Source organism: Varanus komodoensis, unplaced genomic scaffold (assembly GCF_004798865.1).
Source record: "Varanus komodoensis strain SLA01 unplaced genomic scaffold, ASM479886v1 scaffold20_1, whole genome shotgun sequence".
Taxonomy (NCBI): domain Eukaryota; kingdom Metazoa; phylum Chordata; class Lepidosauria; order Squamata; family Varanidae; genus Varanus; species Varanus komodoensis.
The window spans coordinates 1,183,836-1,202,800 of record NW_025335587.1 but is presented as its reverse complement, the minus strand read 5'-3'; the positions used below and the strand labels follow the sequence as shown (position 1 = coordinate 1,202,800).

At 38.8% G+C, this 18,965-nt stretch overlaps 1 protein-coding gene across 4 annotated transcripts in view; it reads left to right on the top strand.

The window, feature by feature from the left end:
- The window catches only part of SPATA6 (spermatogenesis associated 6), a 70,768-nt gene that overhangs the window by 13,302 nt on the left and 38,501 nt on the right, over positions 1 to 18,965 (top strand). For all 4 annotated transcript variants that reach the window (XM_044430170.1, XM_044430169.1, XM_044430167.1 and 1 more), the window contains exons 6-12: positions 345 to 425; positions 1,175 to 1,450; positions 3,017 to 3,080; positions 5,251 to 5,291; positions 6,337 to 6,518; positions 17,767 to 17,866; positions 18,620 to 18,744. In XM_044430170.1, coding sequence (XP_044286105.1) covers positions 345 to 425; positions 1,175 to 1,450; positions 3,017 to 3,080; positions 5,251 to 5,291; positions 6,337 to 6,518; positions 17,767 to 17,866; positions 18,620 to 18,744 — 869 coding nt within the window. The remainder of the gene's footprint in view (positions 1 to 344; positions 426 to 1,174; positions 1,451 to 3,016; positions 3,081 to 5,250; positions 5,292 to 6,336; positions 6,519 to 17,766; positions 17,867 to 18,619; positions 18,745 to 18,965) is intronic.

The following is an 18,965-nucleotide window of genomic DNA, read 5'->3' as shown; positions in this document are numbered from 1 at the left end:
TTGAATGGCATGACTTGACTTTTAATTAATGGTATGTAACATGCCATGAAAAACCTTTAAAAATGTTTTTGACAAAGCAGTGTGTTGAAATAAACGCTAGACCTTAATTGTTGTACAAAAGCAATATAATCATCAGTAATTGAATTGTCAGAAATGCAAATGTTATCTTCTTGACATTTACCATTGCTGTTCTGTCTTTTCTAATTATCTTTATTAAAGGCTGAAATTAACAAAGGAAACTGTTAAAATTAGGAATGGTTTGTTGCAGTAGGTGACATTTACTTCTTTGATACTCTTTATCTCTCCAGTTGGAGCTTGATGTTCAATTATTGTCTCTGTTCTAGGGAATTGCACCAAAATTGAAGTTTAACACAACTTGTCTTATTTCTGAAAGCCTGTTAAGTTCAGAAAAAGCTCAAAAGCAGGTTAGCATAACTTAATTGTTTGAAATTTAATTTCTAGATTGAATAATGATAGCTTGATTTATGCTTCTGTTGAATTGTTTCTTTGTGTGAAAGTCCTCTTATGAAAGTTGCTTGGAAATCTGATCTAAATTTTTAATCAAGTTTAGCAAAAAGAAGAAGAAAAAGGTCATATTTGGAAGTGAACAGTTGTCAAGTAATATTTTATAGGTATAATTATAATATAATATACAATAGATATCTTAGAGTACCATAAATGTAAATAGTTTTATGAGAGTTTGAAGGTTTAAACAAGGCCAAATATTGCTGCTTGGGTAATCTCCCCCCCCCCCTTCACTGCCACAATGTGTAGTACTGGGTGCTATGATGAAAGGAACTTTTGTGGTATTCATTATTCAGATGCTTGTGGCAGAGGAGCAAGCAGTGGGAAATGTATTGGCAGCTTAAGTTTCAGTATATTTGCGGAGTAGCTAAACCAAAAGACTGGGTTAAAAAAATGGATAGACAGGGAAGAAATGTCTGAACTCTGGGAGTGGAAGAGTGTGTGGAAGTGAGTATATCTACTGGAAATCAGTATAGTATCAGTATAGAAATAGAAATATAATAAATAAATTGTATGCACACTCTTAAAAATTTAGAGTCTGTTCTGGAGACTAACTGTTTAAAGCAGGAAAATTGTTGGATGCTCTGTCAGAACTGAAATACACTCTCTGAATTTCTTTAACATTTATAATTTTCTTTGTTCAATTCAGGACAACTTAGATTGCCAGCATCATTCAACTGCAGATAGAACACCACAGACGAAGTGGCCAAGAAAGATCACTTCCTCACCTGAAAGAGACAGGCACTGCTTAGCAACGAAACACTACGAACAGCCCACAATAGCTTCTCTTTCCCGATCTCCATCTCCTTACACAAAAAGGCGAATGTGCCAGCTCCGCCAAGTCAGGCAGCGCCTTGCCCATTTAGACCTAGGGCCTTTTGATTTCAGAAAAGAAACAGATAGACCACCATTTGTAATTCGACATGTATGTATACTCTTCAGCAATCCCTGTTTAAGCTTGGATCAAGACTTACTTTTAAAAAAACCCTTTTGGTTCTTCCTCTTTGTGACTAACCCTTCTGTTCCATACATATAATATAAATGAGACAATTATGTGGAATGCAAGTTCTTTTGTCAATGCTAACAATTGACAAGCAGTTATTTCTTAAAACCATGTTTACATTCTTCAGGTGTCTGCGTCTGCTTTCTTCTTTTATCTGATTAACTGGACGTTTTGCTGTCTATATAAATGCTGCTTGATATTAACTTTTATTGCAGGATTTAATAAGATTTAAACAGAATTCAGCATTATGAGGGATTAAGATACTGTTGTAAATCACGGTAAATTGAAATATATATTTCCTGGGGAATCGCCTGACAGCATAACTTGATGGCAAGTAGCATGGCATGAATGGCCAGAAATGCACGTGGAAGTTTGAAGGTGTATCCAGTGGATGTCCAACAGTTTCTTATCATCCATGTCATGTTCAGATCGTAATACTTTCAAGAAACACACACTTCAAAGTGGCCTTGCTGGAATGTAATAGCTTGTGATGTCAAGAATAAGTCTTGGTGAAGCTTTTGCTTCCATTTCTAACGCCAGTTAAGCATTATGTTGTACTATGGCTTACAGCAGGGGTATCTAAGCTTTTGGTGCCCATGAATACATTTGGATATTTGACAGTGTTACGCACACAACGCACACAATTTACTTCACTCAGATTTCACAGATTTTCCTTTGTACTCCACTGCATGGTTTTCCCAACCATCTTGTTGCTTTTCCTTCTTACCTGCTAGATCATGCCACCCACCTGAATCTAGTTTCTATCTCTCCCCCACCCCCCATGCACCATATCTTCCAGGTTTACCCAGCAGCAGTATTGTTTTCCTTTTCATTTTAGTTTGGCCTGGTTGGCTGGAAGGCAGCCCCCAGCTTTCCATCCCCTTTTTCTCTGGAGGATATTCTGAACCCAGAGGCATTCTGAACAAGGCAAAAGAGGGGAGGGTAGGGAAGCTGAAGCCCAGAATTCTTACGCTTCCTGGTCATCAAAATAGAAAGCAGATTTTTAAAAAATTGAGAGGGGAGTGCTGACAGGGATATGTGGTGTATATGGACAGGACACTGTGTTGTCAACCTCAGGTTGACAGATGCAGGTCAGCTTCAACCATTCTTCAGGAAGCTAGCTCATTTCCAGTAAAACACTTGTTAATCACATTTTAGAATTTGGGCACAATGCTCAAATATTCTTACTGAATTTTTAAGAAAAAGCTTCAGCTTTTCTTATGGTAATACAGAAGAAGAAGGGGTATGTGTGAAGCCAAGGCTTGTGGACGTAACAGTAATACAGCCTTCCTCAATGTTATCCAAAATATCTAAAGGGCATTATAGTTCTCATCAGTACCAGTCAACATAGACAATGGTTAGGACTGATGGAATTTGTGATTCAAAACATCTGAAGAACACCATGTTGGGGAAGGCTGCAGCAAATATTTTTGTGTACAGCCAAACTGGATTAGGATACATAATACATTTAAATGATTTAATTTCCAGCCTGAACAGATGCCTCCCTCACCTGATGTTCGTACTTGGTGTCGCCCACAGGAGAATATGAAAGGTGGAACCATCTATGACAAGTATTTTCTTAATATTAAAAATGTGTTATTTTAAATGCAAGCTTGAATATGCTTTACACTGCATGATTACTATAATTGGCTGCACTATGTCTCTGCTTCACCTAGTTCATTAACACTTCTGGTTTAAAAATACAGTATCTGGTTTCTTATATTCTTAGTAACTGGGCACACATATATAAACATTTCAATTGCCTGGCTTATTCTTCAGTGTACTTAATCTTTTACAGGAACAAACAACTGCTTGTATATTTTCTTTTGACCAGTGCCAGGTTTTTGGATGGGGACCTCTGTAGTCCTTTTATCCTGCTTCTTACAGCCTAGAAATTCTTTCTTGTTTCTCTTATTCGATACAAAAAACCAGAACTCTGTTTTCCTATAAAATCAGCCTGTGCTGCTGGCTGTGCTTTCAGGAAGTCTCACTGAGCTTATGATCTCTTATTTCCCATTTACACCCCTTGGATTATCTGCTCTGTTGCTTCCAGTAATCCATGGATTAGAGTTAGAACCTGTAAGAGGAAAGCTGTGTTGGAAGCAGTTCTACTTTTATACAGTAGTGCAATTAAGGCAATATAATACTTAGAAAAATTCTTTTGACGCTTTTAGCATTTGTGTATAATGTGGACTTTTTTTCCTCATAGGATTCAGGGATCAGTCAAAAAACAAAGTCTCAGTTATTTTTAAGAACTTCAGTAGTCCCTGGGTATTGCGTCAGATGCAAGGATATTTTTCTTTATAGATCCTAGGGTGAAATAAAATTTCCCCCAGTGATCTGTTCTGCTTGAAAAAAAGAAATTTTCCATATAAGACAACATTTCTATATCCATGTTTGTGGAGTGACTTGGACTCTGGTATATAATATTTTCACTTTCAAAGCATCCCAGAATCTTTGCTTTATAACTCTTCAGTGGCAAGGAAGAGGATGGCTTCAGGATGGCTTCTTAGGTCACAAACTCAAAGTCACACAGGAGGTACCCCTTTCTGTGTTAGCATTGCTCTCCAGATAACCATAGGCATCCAGTATTAACTAGTGGTATAGGAAAGATCCATTTTTCAGTGGCTTCTATGATCCTAACAATAATTTGAAAAAGTCATCAAAAAGTTACATTCTAAGGGTACAATCTTATGCGTGTTTAGAATGTAATTTTGTCCATGGCTGGCAAGGGTTGCTTGTAGTTGTACAATTTTTTTCCCCAACAAAACATGCGCAGGATTACACCTTAATACTCCAATTATTTTATATATCTTACAGTAAAAAGCTAGCCTAGAATTTTGTCTTATATTGTAGAGTAATGAAGGTTTGTGAATGTATCTCTTTATCTCTGTACTATGTTAAAGAAATAATTACAAATTACTTCTTAAAATACATTTTTGTATATGTAGTTATAAAGCTTTAAGCACCTTTTAGGCATTGGCATTTTGATCTGAAGGTGGGGCAGAAATATGCATAAATACTACTAATGCATGTTTACAAATAAAGTTATCTGTGATTGCTAGAACTGGGGTTGGTTTATTTCCATCCAGAAGCTAGCATTTGGATAATGAAATTGTGTGGAGAGGATTCACCTGTGCTGCTGCCCTTCCCAGTCTCTCCTGTTCCTGTCAAAGATCTGATTGCATGGCCACGCTATAGCGGATGGTGCTCAGAAATTACATCATCTGAGAGCACTGGATGGTTGCAGGACAGGTTAGAACCAGAAGTTTGGGCTGGAAAATTCAGAGGGAGAGGACAGAGCCTAAGAGAATATTACTTCCTCTTCCCCAATTTTTTTGTCTCTTGCTAGAAAATTATTTGATAATAGAAAATATTTGCAGAAGTGTTTCAACAGAAGAATCTCATTTTATCTGAAAGCTATTTTGTGTAACAGATATAGTCACAGATCCAGAAATTGCTACTTTAATTTGAACCATAATGTCATGAACTGTAAATTATATTGCTAGCTAAGTATTAGTTTGTGTGCTTGGTTACCATTAACACTGTGTAGCAATCAAACATTACTGGTCTCAGTGGTTGCAATTGAAAGCAATGCAGTAGTAATTATGGTATTCAGTTTATGAACTGCTTTAGGAATTATTTGAAATGTGGCTCTATAAGTGAGCATTATGAGATTGATACCTGATACTTGGCTATAAAGTTATTTTATTTTATTTTAGATCCTACCCTTCTTGGCAGTTACAGACCAAAGAATACCAAAGTAAGTACTGAAAAGAAGAGTTCATGATAAGGCAGATGAGGGTGAATGAAACTATCTTATATGTGGTCCCCCCCCCCCCATGTATTTTAATGACATCTTTTATATTTTACTAAGTTAAAATATGGAAACATGGGGAAGTTAGAGGAAGCTATCAACCCCTTCAGACCACTGCTCCCTTTAATCAGGTACTTCAGCTACCAGGAACTATCAACTTCTGCTTTCCAGAGGTCTTTCCCAGGTATGCCCATGAAAAATATTGTTACAAACATCTTGGGCAGGGACTAATGCTAGGTAGATATAAACCAGTGTTCTTTTTGTAAATGAGCAGCTGTGGTGGTGATGATTAGTTACTAAATGCATGGCCCTATGCATACTTAGACAGGGGAAAGTATGACACAGACAAAAATCAAGATGTTTCTCTTTTTAGTGTAAATATATGGTATCCATTGTGAGATAAAATGCTTTGTAAAACTTTCATTCTGCACTTCAGTTCTGACCCTTTATAACTCACCACACTGATTATTTTAATATTGGCTGAACTTAGCTATTTTAAGTATTTTGGGCATGAGAAAGAGATATATTTAAAATATAAACAAATGAAATAGCCTGTTTTGAACTTACCACTTCTTAAATCTTTCAAAAATGATTTAATTTGAAAGCAGGAACTACCATTTCACTTTCATCACACGTAATCATTAGTTAATTGTATCTTATTTCCTATACATTTTACTCAGATACGGTCAGAACTTATCTCTTAACATTGAAGGCATTAAATATAACATCCATCAGGAAGTCCCAAGGAGTTTCAGATCTGTAAAGGAAATTTCAGATATGCTGATGACATAAGAGATGGCATTAAGGATGGAAAGAATTGTAATCTATGCTTTAGTAGTTTTGCTATTTCTGCTGCTGCAATGTTGCTTATATACAAAAAGAAGGATGATTCTTTTCATTGCACCAAAGTTACACTCAGGTAAAGCTCAGTTATTAAATGTAGTATGTATCTTCCTTAAAGTTTATGCTTTCATTTTTGTGTTTCTGACAGATTACTGGGTCACCTTATAAGAAAAACTTTGATGGTTTTTCTGGCAGCTGTGATGAACACTTGATCTCAAATATAGCTGCTGGGCAGTTTCATTCAACTCGTTTGCTCATGCATTCGGCACCCCCATCATTGGAGAAGTATTATTCAACTCCTGTGTTAAACCGCTCATCTCTTAGAGAAAGGTAATGTCACATATCCCAAGAAATCTGAAACAATGTGCTTTCTTAATGTTTACTATATTTGCAGTATTTCAGGTAATAGGCACATTAACCAATGAGACAGCAATTGGAAAGGGGTATGGTCCGCAGGCTACATGCACCCTGCCATCTTCCTTGCGCAGCCCCTACAAACTCCTATAGCATCCTTCCAGCTAGCCATCAACAGTAGATCCCCCCCCCCGCCACCCCCCTGCTTCTGGCATCCCACCAACCTTAGGCATGTGGCCTGCGGTGGGAGTCCAAGAAGAGAGTGGCAAAATGTGTCTGGGCCTCTCATAGTTGCCCAGCTCTGATTTAGTTGTTATCAGAGTATCAATAAAATGCTTAGGATGACATATACCTGTGCAATGACATAAGCCATGGACCAACATGAGTGTTGAATGGATATTAGTCTAGCATTGTAGGCATATATTCCAAAGTAAATGTTCGAGTTAGGATGTGAAGCATCTGGCCATATTCAGCTATTCCTGATACTAAAATGTAGCTGGAGAACATTGTCAGTTTAATTTTATACATGACTTCCATTCTCATTGTATATACCAGCCTTCCCCTAGACTCCTTTCAGATGTGTTGAATTGCAGTGGTCATTGGCCTGTTGGCTGATGATGGTTGGAGGTGTAGTCCAACACTGCAACACTGTAGGTTGGGGAATATTGTTACATTCTATACTTCCTTGCACTGTCAAGGGATTTTAGCTGCTTAAACATGTGGCATCTATCTTATTAAGAATTTCTTTTGCATAAGAAGAAGAGACTTGCGTTCCGAACTGCAAGAGCAGTACGGTCATCTCTTCTTGTTCCTTATTAGTAGGAATGGCTGGACCAATTGGCCCTGTCGCAAAAAGTTTATTTGGCAAAGCGCAGAATACATTCATTCTTCTTTGCCACACTCCAGAATGATTAAATTTTAGGCATTCCATTTTAGGCATACACGTATGACTGAGAGCCTCGGTTAGGGCAAGTGAAAAGTGACAGTACTGCTTCCTTGTCACTCCTGAGCCTATTAATGACAAATATAGCACAGCTGAGGTTCCCATGCTGCTTGCTGCCCGCCTCATCCCCCTTGCAAAATGGATTCCTATCCCAGTACAAACAGCCTTACATATATTCTAGAAATATTTCTGTTTGAGTTGGAACCCGAGTGTTTTTGGTACCTGAGTTTTTGAGTGAGGAACATTCATCATTGCTATCAGGAGCAGTTCAGTGGCACAGTCTTCATTTGTCTAAAATCAAGACTATCACAAAACAGGGAAGAAAAATCAGGAGACCCTGGAACAAATCCACAATAAAGAATCAAACTATTGCCATGTCTCCCTCTCTCTCTCTCTCTCACACACACACACACACACACACACCATACACACGGACACAGAATTATGCATGATTCCTTATAATTTTAAAAGCAGCTATTGCATGTAATGAAACTAAGTATTTAATGTATTTGTTCCAATTGGCTAAACCCTGACATCTCCAAACAAGAAAAAGAATAAATGCAATAAAAATATCTCAGTGCCCTATACAGTACAGCAAATAATGACAGATATCCTCCACCTCCTGCTGCCCACAGACACAGAGTTGATGGTCCCATGGAATTTCAAGGAACCTTTCTTCCAGACAAGCAGTAGGAATAGTTTGAAAATACAGCTTGTTAAAAGCCTTTCTTAAAGAAAATGCATTGTCAGGTGCATGCTGCAGAGTATGATTTACTTTTACATGCCTATACCACAAAGAAAAACCTGGTGTTTTCTAGATTTTCTATGTGTCAGTTGAAGTCTTTGTTGAACACCCTATCCTTGATCAATTTTTGATCCCTCCAAAATCTTGTCCCCAGTGTTTCAAATATAAGATCATAATCCTTAGACAATATTTCAGTCTCTCTTTCAAACATTTTGAATCTGTGTTTGTTCCCGAAAACATAATTTTAGTAGCCTGTAATCAGACATTTGTTTCAACCTTGAGTAGTACATTTTAACTTGCTTGTGCATTCTAGCCTTAATAGACGCAATGCTTCAGCTCAGAGCATTACAGTCGGGGTGCCCTGAGGCATAACCAATAAATTTTTAACAATTCATTCTGTATTATTTCTGAAAAACTTAAATCACCACATCCTCACATCCCTGTACCATACAGGATTTGTGCAATAACTTTTCACAATTCCCCCCCTTTACTGAGAAATTGAGTGCAACTTTAAAATGCTATCATGTAATATGCCCCCATCTGTACCTATCCAACCCCTAAGATCGGATTCGGAGGCCCTTCTGAAAGAGTCATCCTCCAAAGATGGCAAATCTGTGGCTGTGCCTGTGGCTGTGCCTGTGCCTGTGCCTGTGCCTGTGCCTGTGCCCCATCGGTGGAGTAGGCTTCCTACAGCAGCTGGTCTGGCACCTTCTTTACATTCTTTTCAGTGCCAGGCAAAAACAAGTTTCCAGATATTTTAATAATTGCAGTTCTGTATAATTTATTAATTTTATTAATGAAATGTTGGAGTTTTTAAATTTTTATTTTGCACTGATTTAATTCTCAGGTTAAATTTTCAGCTGTATGTTGATTATCTACTGCTATCATTTGTGTTTATGATGGAAATTGATCGTTACGTTGCTGCATTTTGTTTTCATTGTTGTTGTTTGTGTTATTTTCCTGAGTTTTGTATATCTGCCCAGAGAGTCCTCCTGGACTATTGGTTAATGCAGATTATAAATTCAGTTATAAATACATACACACACAAAATGCTTGGGGACCAGTGCAGTGTAGTGGTGAGTGCTGCATTAGGAGTCAGGAGATCTGGGTTCTAGTCCTGACTTAGCAATGTAACTCACTGGGTGACTTTGGGACAGTTACTGACCCTCAGCTTAACCAGGGGTTGTTGTGAGTATAAAATGGAGAAGAAGGGGAGTTCCTTGCAGGAAAAAAATTAAGACAGAAGGAAATAAATAATGGTTTCAAGTTATCTGAAGCTTTTAAGCTGTTCAGTATTCAGGCCATCCATTCTCCATGTATGTCTCCTTGACCTCTTTGCCGAAAACTATTGCTTTAATTTTTCTATAATTAATTGTAAGGTGTGCTGTGTCTCAGAAGTTCCAAATTGTTTCCACAGTCATTTCAGTCCAATGTGGGTTACACATAAAAGTATGTTATCTGCATATAATCATACAGGAACTTTACTTTGTCACATATGGCTGGATGGAAGAATGGTATTTTTTTAAAAAAACTGAACCTTTGCCATATAGAAATTGAGGACAGGTGGTAAAAGATCCCTGCCAGATGCCTCAAACAGATGGAATTATAACTGACAGCTTTTGACCAGTCTCCACACTAACCTTTAAGCTCTAGGAGTACTAATGGGTAAACTTCCACTGGCTTTTTCCCCAAGCAGGGATAGAGGCAGTGGTGGTGGTGGTGGTGGTGGTCATGGTGATGATGATGATAAAAAATTGGGTGGTAGGGAGAATAACAGACAGCAAGAGACCAGAAATTTAAATTGGAAGGACTTGGAAGCCCAGTTTTGCTGACAGGAAATGTTAGATTTGCATGCTACTCTCTTTCTCTAATTAAATTGAGAGGCCAAGGATCTCCCTGGCAATATCTCCCTGAGACATTGAGAAAGTTCCCATTATGGAAAGGCTGCAAAGGGTTCTCTGCTGAATCAGGGTCCAAATTAAAATGGGCCAAGGCCATTTGAACTGGGAAGTGGGGTTTACATTTTGATCCCTGTGCTCGCTATTGCGTATTCCCCTCCATCACTATGAATTTCCTTGAGACAACTCTAGCAGTGGGAGAAGTTCAACTACATATATGATGTGTTTCCTATATTTTTGTGTCCTTGTATGTTTGACTTTTAGATATACATGGATTTTTGTCTTGTATCATCCTGGAGCCTTAACTTAAAAAAATCCAGGCTTTTCTGAGAAATAGAGCAAGAGGTTTAAAGGTCACAAGGAATGAGACAGCTGCAGATGGCAGAACGGATGCTATTACATAATTACGTATGTGTATTCTCTATCATTAAATTGTAAGGAGTTATCCCCATGGAACTGCAGATAGATGCAAATGTTTCCCTGAATACCAAGTTACCATCCCAGATAGACTTTGCACTAGGGTCCCTCAGGATTCATTCAAGTAGCACACAACCTCTTTGAGGTGTATCTTCATTTCCCAAAGTCAGACCATTAAGCCTCCCCAGTGATCTCAGGCATTAACAGCAGTGAAACAATCATGGTCGCTGGGCAGATGGAAAGGATTAAGCCTCTTTACCTCCCCACTGATCTTCATGCAGATTGCTCTTGGACATGAGGAAATCTACATCAGGATACGTAGCTGAAAGTGAAATTCCTCTTTGCTATTGATGAGGAAACAATAATCTGCATACAGGTTTCAGGAACAAAAAGGCTGTTCATCCCACTAATAGTCTTGCTGAAGTCTCATGACTGCCCTTGAGTTTGGGTATTCCTTAATTGTTCTTGCTCATTCTTTATATCCTTGCTCATAGAATTCAACATGACCAGGACCACTGTCACACCACCTGGAGGTTCAGATCTGTCATTGTGATCTTTTCATAGCACTTGTCTTGCTCTACTGGAGTGCCTAGTTTATGTTTCTAGGGTCAGAATCCTTTCCCTTCAGTTTGAAGCACCCTGTTGCTTTGCTTGCCCCAGATAGAACTATGTTGCCATGTAAGTGCAGATCCAGGGTTGCTAGCTCATGAAGGACTCATGCAACTGTCTTCGCAACCTTCAAACCTCTTGCTACCTTGCTCAGAACAACCTCATCTTTTCATCCTGGTTTCATGTGTGATGCAGGCCACCCTGTGGTTACATTGCTTTGTCCAACAGAGATTCTATGCCTTTCAAGAGCTATATTATACCCTCTGGTGATTCTCTGAGTCTGGTGATTTGGTGGATAACCAGCAAAGAGGGGGTTGCACTGAAGTGTTACGAGGCTGTAGAGTACATAACCATACTACTTAGTATTCCCTCCTTGGCTCCTTTACTCTTTCCTTTGTTCATGCATGTTACCTTCTAAAAAGAGACCACTTTTAGATTCTCCATTCCATAATCTGTTGTTAGAACCAACTACCCAAAAGGTGGCCTATGCCTGCTGTGGACTTTTAAGAATCTGTGCCCAGCCAGCAAGTGAGGCTGTGGTCCTCACTGCAGCTGAGATGAAGATGCAGCATTAGAGAAAAGCCCAAAAAGTCTAAAAAAAGATGTTCTGATACAGATGTCTGTATTCTATAGGCATCTTCCAAGGAAGATGTCAAATAGACTTTCTGGGCTAAGGATCTCAGTCATTCAGATAAAGCTGGAAATAGTGTGATTTCTTTTTGTTTTTAAAGAGCTCCAATGATTCTAAGAGGCTACATAGCCGTAGAGTAATTCTTACAGTTTACTGTTATGATAGGAGATTGCATATATGGGGACTGATTCACCCAGCATGTTATGACCTTGTCTGTTCTGCAGTTGACAGGTATCAAAAACTGCCAAGTTGGCCAGTGGAATAGGAAAGGTGCAGCTCATCACGAGCAGTTACTCTTGACCTCTGCTACTTGTCTGATATGGTTCATTGAGACCTGATCTTGTCAGCAGTAGGTCAGAATAATATTTTTCCAAAGTGTGTCTTGAGAATGTTGCTTCTTGTAATGCTCATCACATCTTTCTTTGTATGCTAGATGCTCTAACATACTTCCTTTCATATTCACAGTACAGTGAAATAGTGATTAAACAGATAGAATTGAAATTACTTGAAGTTACTTTGGGATTCTTAGCCTCCATTCCAATTTTAGTATAGTCCACTGGTAATTTGTTCACAGAACCTTCCAGGAATGGGTTACCTCTAAACCTGAAACCTCTTTGCATGACAGAAACTTGGTTTTCAGGGTGAGCTGCTGAATGTCTCTTTTTAAAAGACCTAAGAAGGTTAAAAAACCTGTTATGTGAGGAATGGTTCTTTCCTTTGCTTGTTGCTTCTGTCTGCTGTGTCTCTCTCTCTAAAACTTCATTCCAAAGGTAGGTTACAGTATGGCTTCTGTTTCCCTATATTGGAGAAAAATGCATGTTGGAGATTGCATTCATGGGGAAGTTTGTTACTTGTTTGGATCTTTTGATGTTCCTCCATGGGTACATCAGAGAGCACTGTCATGTAATGCTTCTGTGAATTGCTAAGATAAGGCCCATTGTGCCATTGCAGAGAGGTGTTATCACCTTTCTGTTCACTGGACATTGTTGACCCCAGCACAGTGGGGCTCATTTTACTTCCTTCTTTCCCCATTGGTCATATTTATCTTTTCTACATCTTTTTCTTCAGCATTACATAGAAATAACAGGAACTTGCAGGACTCCCAGTTCCTGTACAAAAATGGGTACTGCATTATATGCCTTACACTAAAATTCATCCAACCTCTTTTCTGGAGTATAATGTTTTTGTCGGTGCGTTCAGAATTGTGAAAAGATATTTAGGCCTCATAATTTGGCTTTCACAGTTTTCTACTATCTGAAAGTTGTGGATTCTGTATTCTTCACATTCCTGAGATAGACCTCCAAAAGATGAGCTGTTTTCTGTCTTTTGTTTCCAAGAACCAAGGATTGATTCTGTGTTGTTAAGTAAACCTACTGTTGGTTATTATTATGAGATCACTTTGGGTGGGTGGGGTGGGGGGAAGTGTTCTCAGAACCCTTTATGTCAGATAACATGTGAATTGATATTTGAAATGAACAAAGTTACTCAAAAAGTTGAGTGATTTGTTGTTGAGTGATGCAATTGTTTGTCAGTGATTTGTTGTTAATTTATTGACTCCTAAAAGTGACTGAAAGATAAAGAACAATTAAGGCAAAACTTGCTTGATGTCCTTCATGTTCTCAAATGAGTTCAGTGCTCTTTTCATGAGTTTAGTCTTTTATTCCAGTGTGTAACATAGTTCCTTATAGAGGAGACCTACTGGTCAAACCATTTGTGCCTCTTCATGTACAGGTATTTAGGCTGGTAAAAATTCTGTTACCTGAAGATTGTGCAGTCATGTTGATAGTTTGCCCTGTGGGGAAGAAAAGCCTATAGCAATATTTTTCTCTTGAGTAGCCTGAAGCCCCTCCCCAGCTGCATTTGTCTTGGGAGAGCAAAATGGACAGTACAACCAACAGGAATAAACTACCTAACAAACAAAAGGTGGTACCCTAATGATAGGTGGATATGACATCTGAGTGTCTTTCCTTTCAGGAGCATGATGCACGTTAGGGATAGAAGGAAACTCTTTTGCCCCCCCCCCCCACACACACACATGCTATGATTTTGCATAATTACCCTCCCTGGTGCAACTTTCCATGTCACGTGAAACCAGTGAGAATGGCTTGTTGCCTTGGGTAATACTCTTGGTGTTGGGAGTGAGAAAGAGTTGCTCTTGGTGCCCACTCTCCAGGCCTGCTGGTTGGAATTCAGAGGAGAAGAAAGAGCAGGGCGAGGCTCTGAGAATGCCTAAAATGTACAGTTATTGGGAGGGAGGTTGGAATAGGTAAGTTTCTGAAATACAGACAAGCTGGGTTTGGCACTTGACCCCATGACATGACATCAGCCGAGGAGGGCAGTCCAATGAGAGGGCCGCACCTGCAGAGTGCAGGTGTGGTCATTTCCAAAAGGTCTTCTCGAAATGATGAGGCCCAGACATACTCATAAGGGGAGTTTCTAGAAGTAAATACTAGATTGGGTTCAATAAACTACTCTGTGCATGCCCAGAGATTAATTCTGGGGGTTTTGCTTCTGGAAAATGTGTTGGTCAATAAAGAACATTCTGCAAGAAAGATATGTGACTTTGAATCCACAAAGGGTGGAAATGTGGCTTCTGGATGGCTTGTTGGCTGTTGCACAGCCCATCCTCACTGGATTCCACAACATGGCAGTCAGTACCAGTGAGGTAATTGGGCCAATCTCCTAATGCATATGGCAAGGGAAATAAGCCACTGTATGGTACTCCCCACTCTGAAACCTGGTCAGTGCTGATACCTCATTTAGATTGCAGTGACTAATCATGACTACTCAAAAGTCACAGAATTCATTGGGGCTTGCTTACAAGCAAGTGTGTGTAGGAATCCAGCCTTGATATATTAAATCAGAGCTGCCTTTTGTTAATTATCATGGTTGTGCTGATAAGCAATCAGTTTTGCTTTTTCTGTCATGGTTCTCTATGGAGAAATTTCTTTTCACCAGATTCTACAATAGATGTCTGCTGCCTAGATGTGCCTCTGCCCCTATAGTACTTTATTGATTTTTGCCCTGTGATAGTTTGTCCTTGTATGCTTTTTTTTCTTTCTTCCTTTCAACACAAATCCTTTGCCTTTGGAAACTGATCAATGCTTCATGGAAACTGCAGAGGCACAATCACAGTTATTGTTTGGAGGCACTATGGCAGGGAGAAGGCTAAACGAAGAACCACAAATATTCTGCAGGATGTGCTTGTTGATAGGAAAAGAATGAGCTTTTTTTGCTGCTAGGTGATCCTAGCATTTCATGCTATATGCAAGTGAATGACTGAAGTGTCATCTCTTTGGAGGCATTTATTTATTACAGAGTTTACTATTGTAAGCTTCTGTAGGTCCATGTAGACACATCTTACATTTTTGTAAATGTGAGATGCAATCCAATATACAAGGTAAAAGTTATTCTCAAGTCTATCATTTAAAAAAAAAAACATCTTCTCATAAAAGGAAAATAAATGCTTTTTGCCACATTACAAGAAAAAGAATAATTTGTACTGTTGATTGCTCTTGATGTAGCATCTTTGAAATGAATTATGAGTAGTTCTCTATTGATCTGGTTTATTCTAGGTCACTGAGCTATATATCCAAAGTGTTTATACAATCTATTGGAATCAATAAACAATTTAAACTGATGTAACTGTGGAATGTTTGCTAGTCCTAAGGAAAATTGAAAGTAAGACAAAGAATACAACTGTAGAGGTTTATTTTGTTTTGTCAGAGTAAAGTCAGTAAAATAATATAAGCATTCCAACAACATTGCAAAAAATACTGACTTCATAATCCCACATGTAAAGAGAAGGTGGTTTTTCACAGGTATTATCTGAGTCTTTATGGTATATAAATTCCTTTTATTTATAGCTTTAAAAATTATTTTTTTTCAAAATGAGCTTCACAGGCTATCTCCTGTAGGAGCTAGCATATGAAAAAAAAAGCTTTTAATTTAGATTATGGGTGTTAATTCTCAGGTTTAGTCTTGTTGTATGGTGACTTTGGGTGATGTAAATATTAACATAATTGCTTAAAGTGCAGATTACGTTTTATAGTTATGTCTAAAATTAGACAATTAAAAAGGAACAGGTACTGTTTTTATACCTTAAATGCGTAAATTCAGAAAATTAAGTTGAGGGTTATGTGATTGTGAAAGATTTCTTATGCTACAGCGCACACTAGTGGATTATTCTATCATTTCAGCTAAGAAATATACACAATTTATACTATTGTAAAGGATTTTTATAATGGAGATTTGATACACTGGGATACCTGTCCTAAATTTGTCCAGTATAGGGACTAATGTTGTGAGACAGAAGAATATAACTTGTGACAAATCAAAATGCATAATATCTTTAGAAATTAGCTATACTAGTGTATAGGTTCTGGTGAAATTGATTGTACTTAACACAAGCATATATATATATAGTTTGTAAGAGGCTGAAATCTTGTCATGAGCTGTGCTTCTCCCTCCCAGCAGTAATAGTCTCACCAGTGCTTCTTTGCCAAACATGTTTATTTTACACACAAGTCTCTGAGCATACACAAAGCAAAATGTTGAACCTTCTCTAACATTCTTCACCAAAGGTCCCCTTATGAATCTTACTGCTCTGTACCTGGGAGGAGGAGCGCTGTGGAACCAGGCACACCTGCACTCCTCCTTCAGAGGCCCCAACTGGGCTACCATATCACTGTGACAACGGACTGTCAGGTTCACCTCCTCAGGAGGCAGGAGCTCCCCATCCAATAGATCCCCCCCCCCCGTCTATATCTTTTCCCTCGAGATGCTGCTCTTCTCCATTCCCACAGGTGAGGGTTTGACTGGCTCCCTTGGCTGCCCTTGAACTAATCTTCCCCATAGCAGGCACAAGGGGTTACGCAAGGCCTTGGACTGCAGCTGGAACTGGGACTGTTTCAACCATCATCTCGTTATCAGAGTCTGAGCTGTCAGTCCTTCCAAAACAGTTAGTCTGTTGTGTGCTCCCCTGAGGTTTGCCAGAAAGCATGTGCATGGCATATGCACACTTTTTACATATTTCCCTACAACCATGACATACTGCATTTATTTTAAGAATTTAGAAAATGGAGCTGCTATACTCTCCAATAGGTTGTGGGTCAGGCCCTAGTTTGGTATGCATCTTATTCATGAAGCTGTAGGAATCTCACTAAAAGTAAGAGATGTCCCAAAAGTACAGTACAATGCAACACATTGCCAAGTGGCATCCAGACTGCAGCAGAAGGGTGCAACTGTGGCTCCAATAAAATAGATGTTGTCTTTAGTGCTGGGAGATAGTAGTACAAATATAGAACCAGTTTAGCAGGGAATGTGTGGTAGTATGTAGCCACTCAAAGTGTGCTGCAATATCACACAAGAGACTATGTTCTATATTACTAGAATTAAGAGTATGATTTACATCATGGGTCCTCAGACTACAGCCTGCGGGATGGATCCAGCCTGTCATGCCCTTTCATCTGGCCTGTGCTGCCATCCTTTGCGGGAGGCGGTGGCTTGCTCACTCGGAGATGGTTTTGGACTCGTTGGGAGATCTCCCAGCGAGTTCAAAACCATCTCTGAGTGAGCAAGCTGCTGCCTGCCTCCCCCACGCACGTGTGCTCTCTGCTGCCTTACAGCACGGGCTGGTGGCGGTGACTTGGTCGCTCAGAGATGGTTTGGGACTCGCTGGGAGATCTCTGAGCGAGCGAGTCGCCGCCATGAATGCCCAACGCCACCTTGCATACACCCGACGACACCTCACTGGCCTGCACGCCCAGGCACCGCCCCGTCACCGGCCCATGTGTATAACCTCAGCCTTTCAACTGGCCCCCTATTGAAAAAGTTTGAGGACCCCTGATTTACGTTCTTTAAAATCAGTTCACAATGTAAAAGAAAACTTACCTTGTAACCATTTTCAAATACCAAATAGCATCCAGAACTTAAAATATTCACACCAAGTGACATGACACTTAAAATTCATTTTGTTCTAGGTTTCATTCTAGCTGGAACACATCAGCAAATGGAGAAGAGATCCATAAACGCGTGAAAAATATTTTAAGGACACACAGTGCAAGGCAACGGCTAACATTTGTAAGTTTAAAAAAATGTACTTTTTCTCATAATATGTTACAAACAAAACACCTTTTTCTTTTTTGGAACATGATGAAAATTCGGAGATGAGACAGGGTTCTTTCATTGCGCTGATATTTCTCCCTGCCTGACATGCAGTGAAAGACATTTCTACCAAGTTTTTTCAGTATTTAATTGGAAAAGAAGTTACTTTGTGGCCACCATGACAGCTGTCTTTGTAGACCCTTGAGACTGTTAATCATTAATTATAACAGTAATAATGCAAAAGCAATAATAATTCATAATAATATTGTGCAGAGTTTTATAAGAGTACATATTTTATTAGTAATCCTTCCAGTAAACCTGTAAGTATTACTATTTCCATATTGAAAGTGGGAGGGCTTAAAGAAGATTAAGAAATTTCAGTACATACAATTTTTGGAGGGGATAGAATGAAGCGAAATGTTAAATAATAAATTATAGTGCAGACTAAGTTTGCACAAATATCAGTAGCAGAACATACTAAAAATTATTGTTTTAGATGTACCTGTCTCTCGGCTTAATGTATTTCTAACCTAAATTTTACATTGTAATGCTCTCTGTCCTGATTCATTGGGCTACTGAAGGGTTTTTTGCCTAAAAAGGATGGATGGGTGGTTGGGTAGGTAGATTTTCCTTGCTTGCGTAAGGAGAAAATTTATATCTGTGGATGAAACAAAGGAATATATTTTCCTACTGAGATGAGATTACCATGTTTTGATCTTGATTTCATAGGATGAAAGTTGTTTTTCAAAAGCAGAGTCTGCTAAGACAAGAGATTCCACTAAGATAGCAGATTCCATTAAGAAAAAAGATGGCTCATGTATAGAATCTTTAAGCAACAGTGAACTTCAGAGCTGGTAATCTTCTTTTTCCTATTATGCCTTCCTTCTCCCATTATGCCTTCCTTCTCCCAGTCCGTAGTTTCTCTTTTTTGTTAGCTCTCATACTATTTCTTAGCTAATTGCACATTATTCTGTGGATATTATTGTAGCTGGGATAAATTACATGAACAACATGCATAACTTTTTAGGTTAATTCCATGAACAGGACAGGTGTGGAACATATAGAACAGTACCAG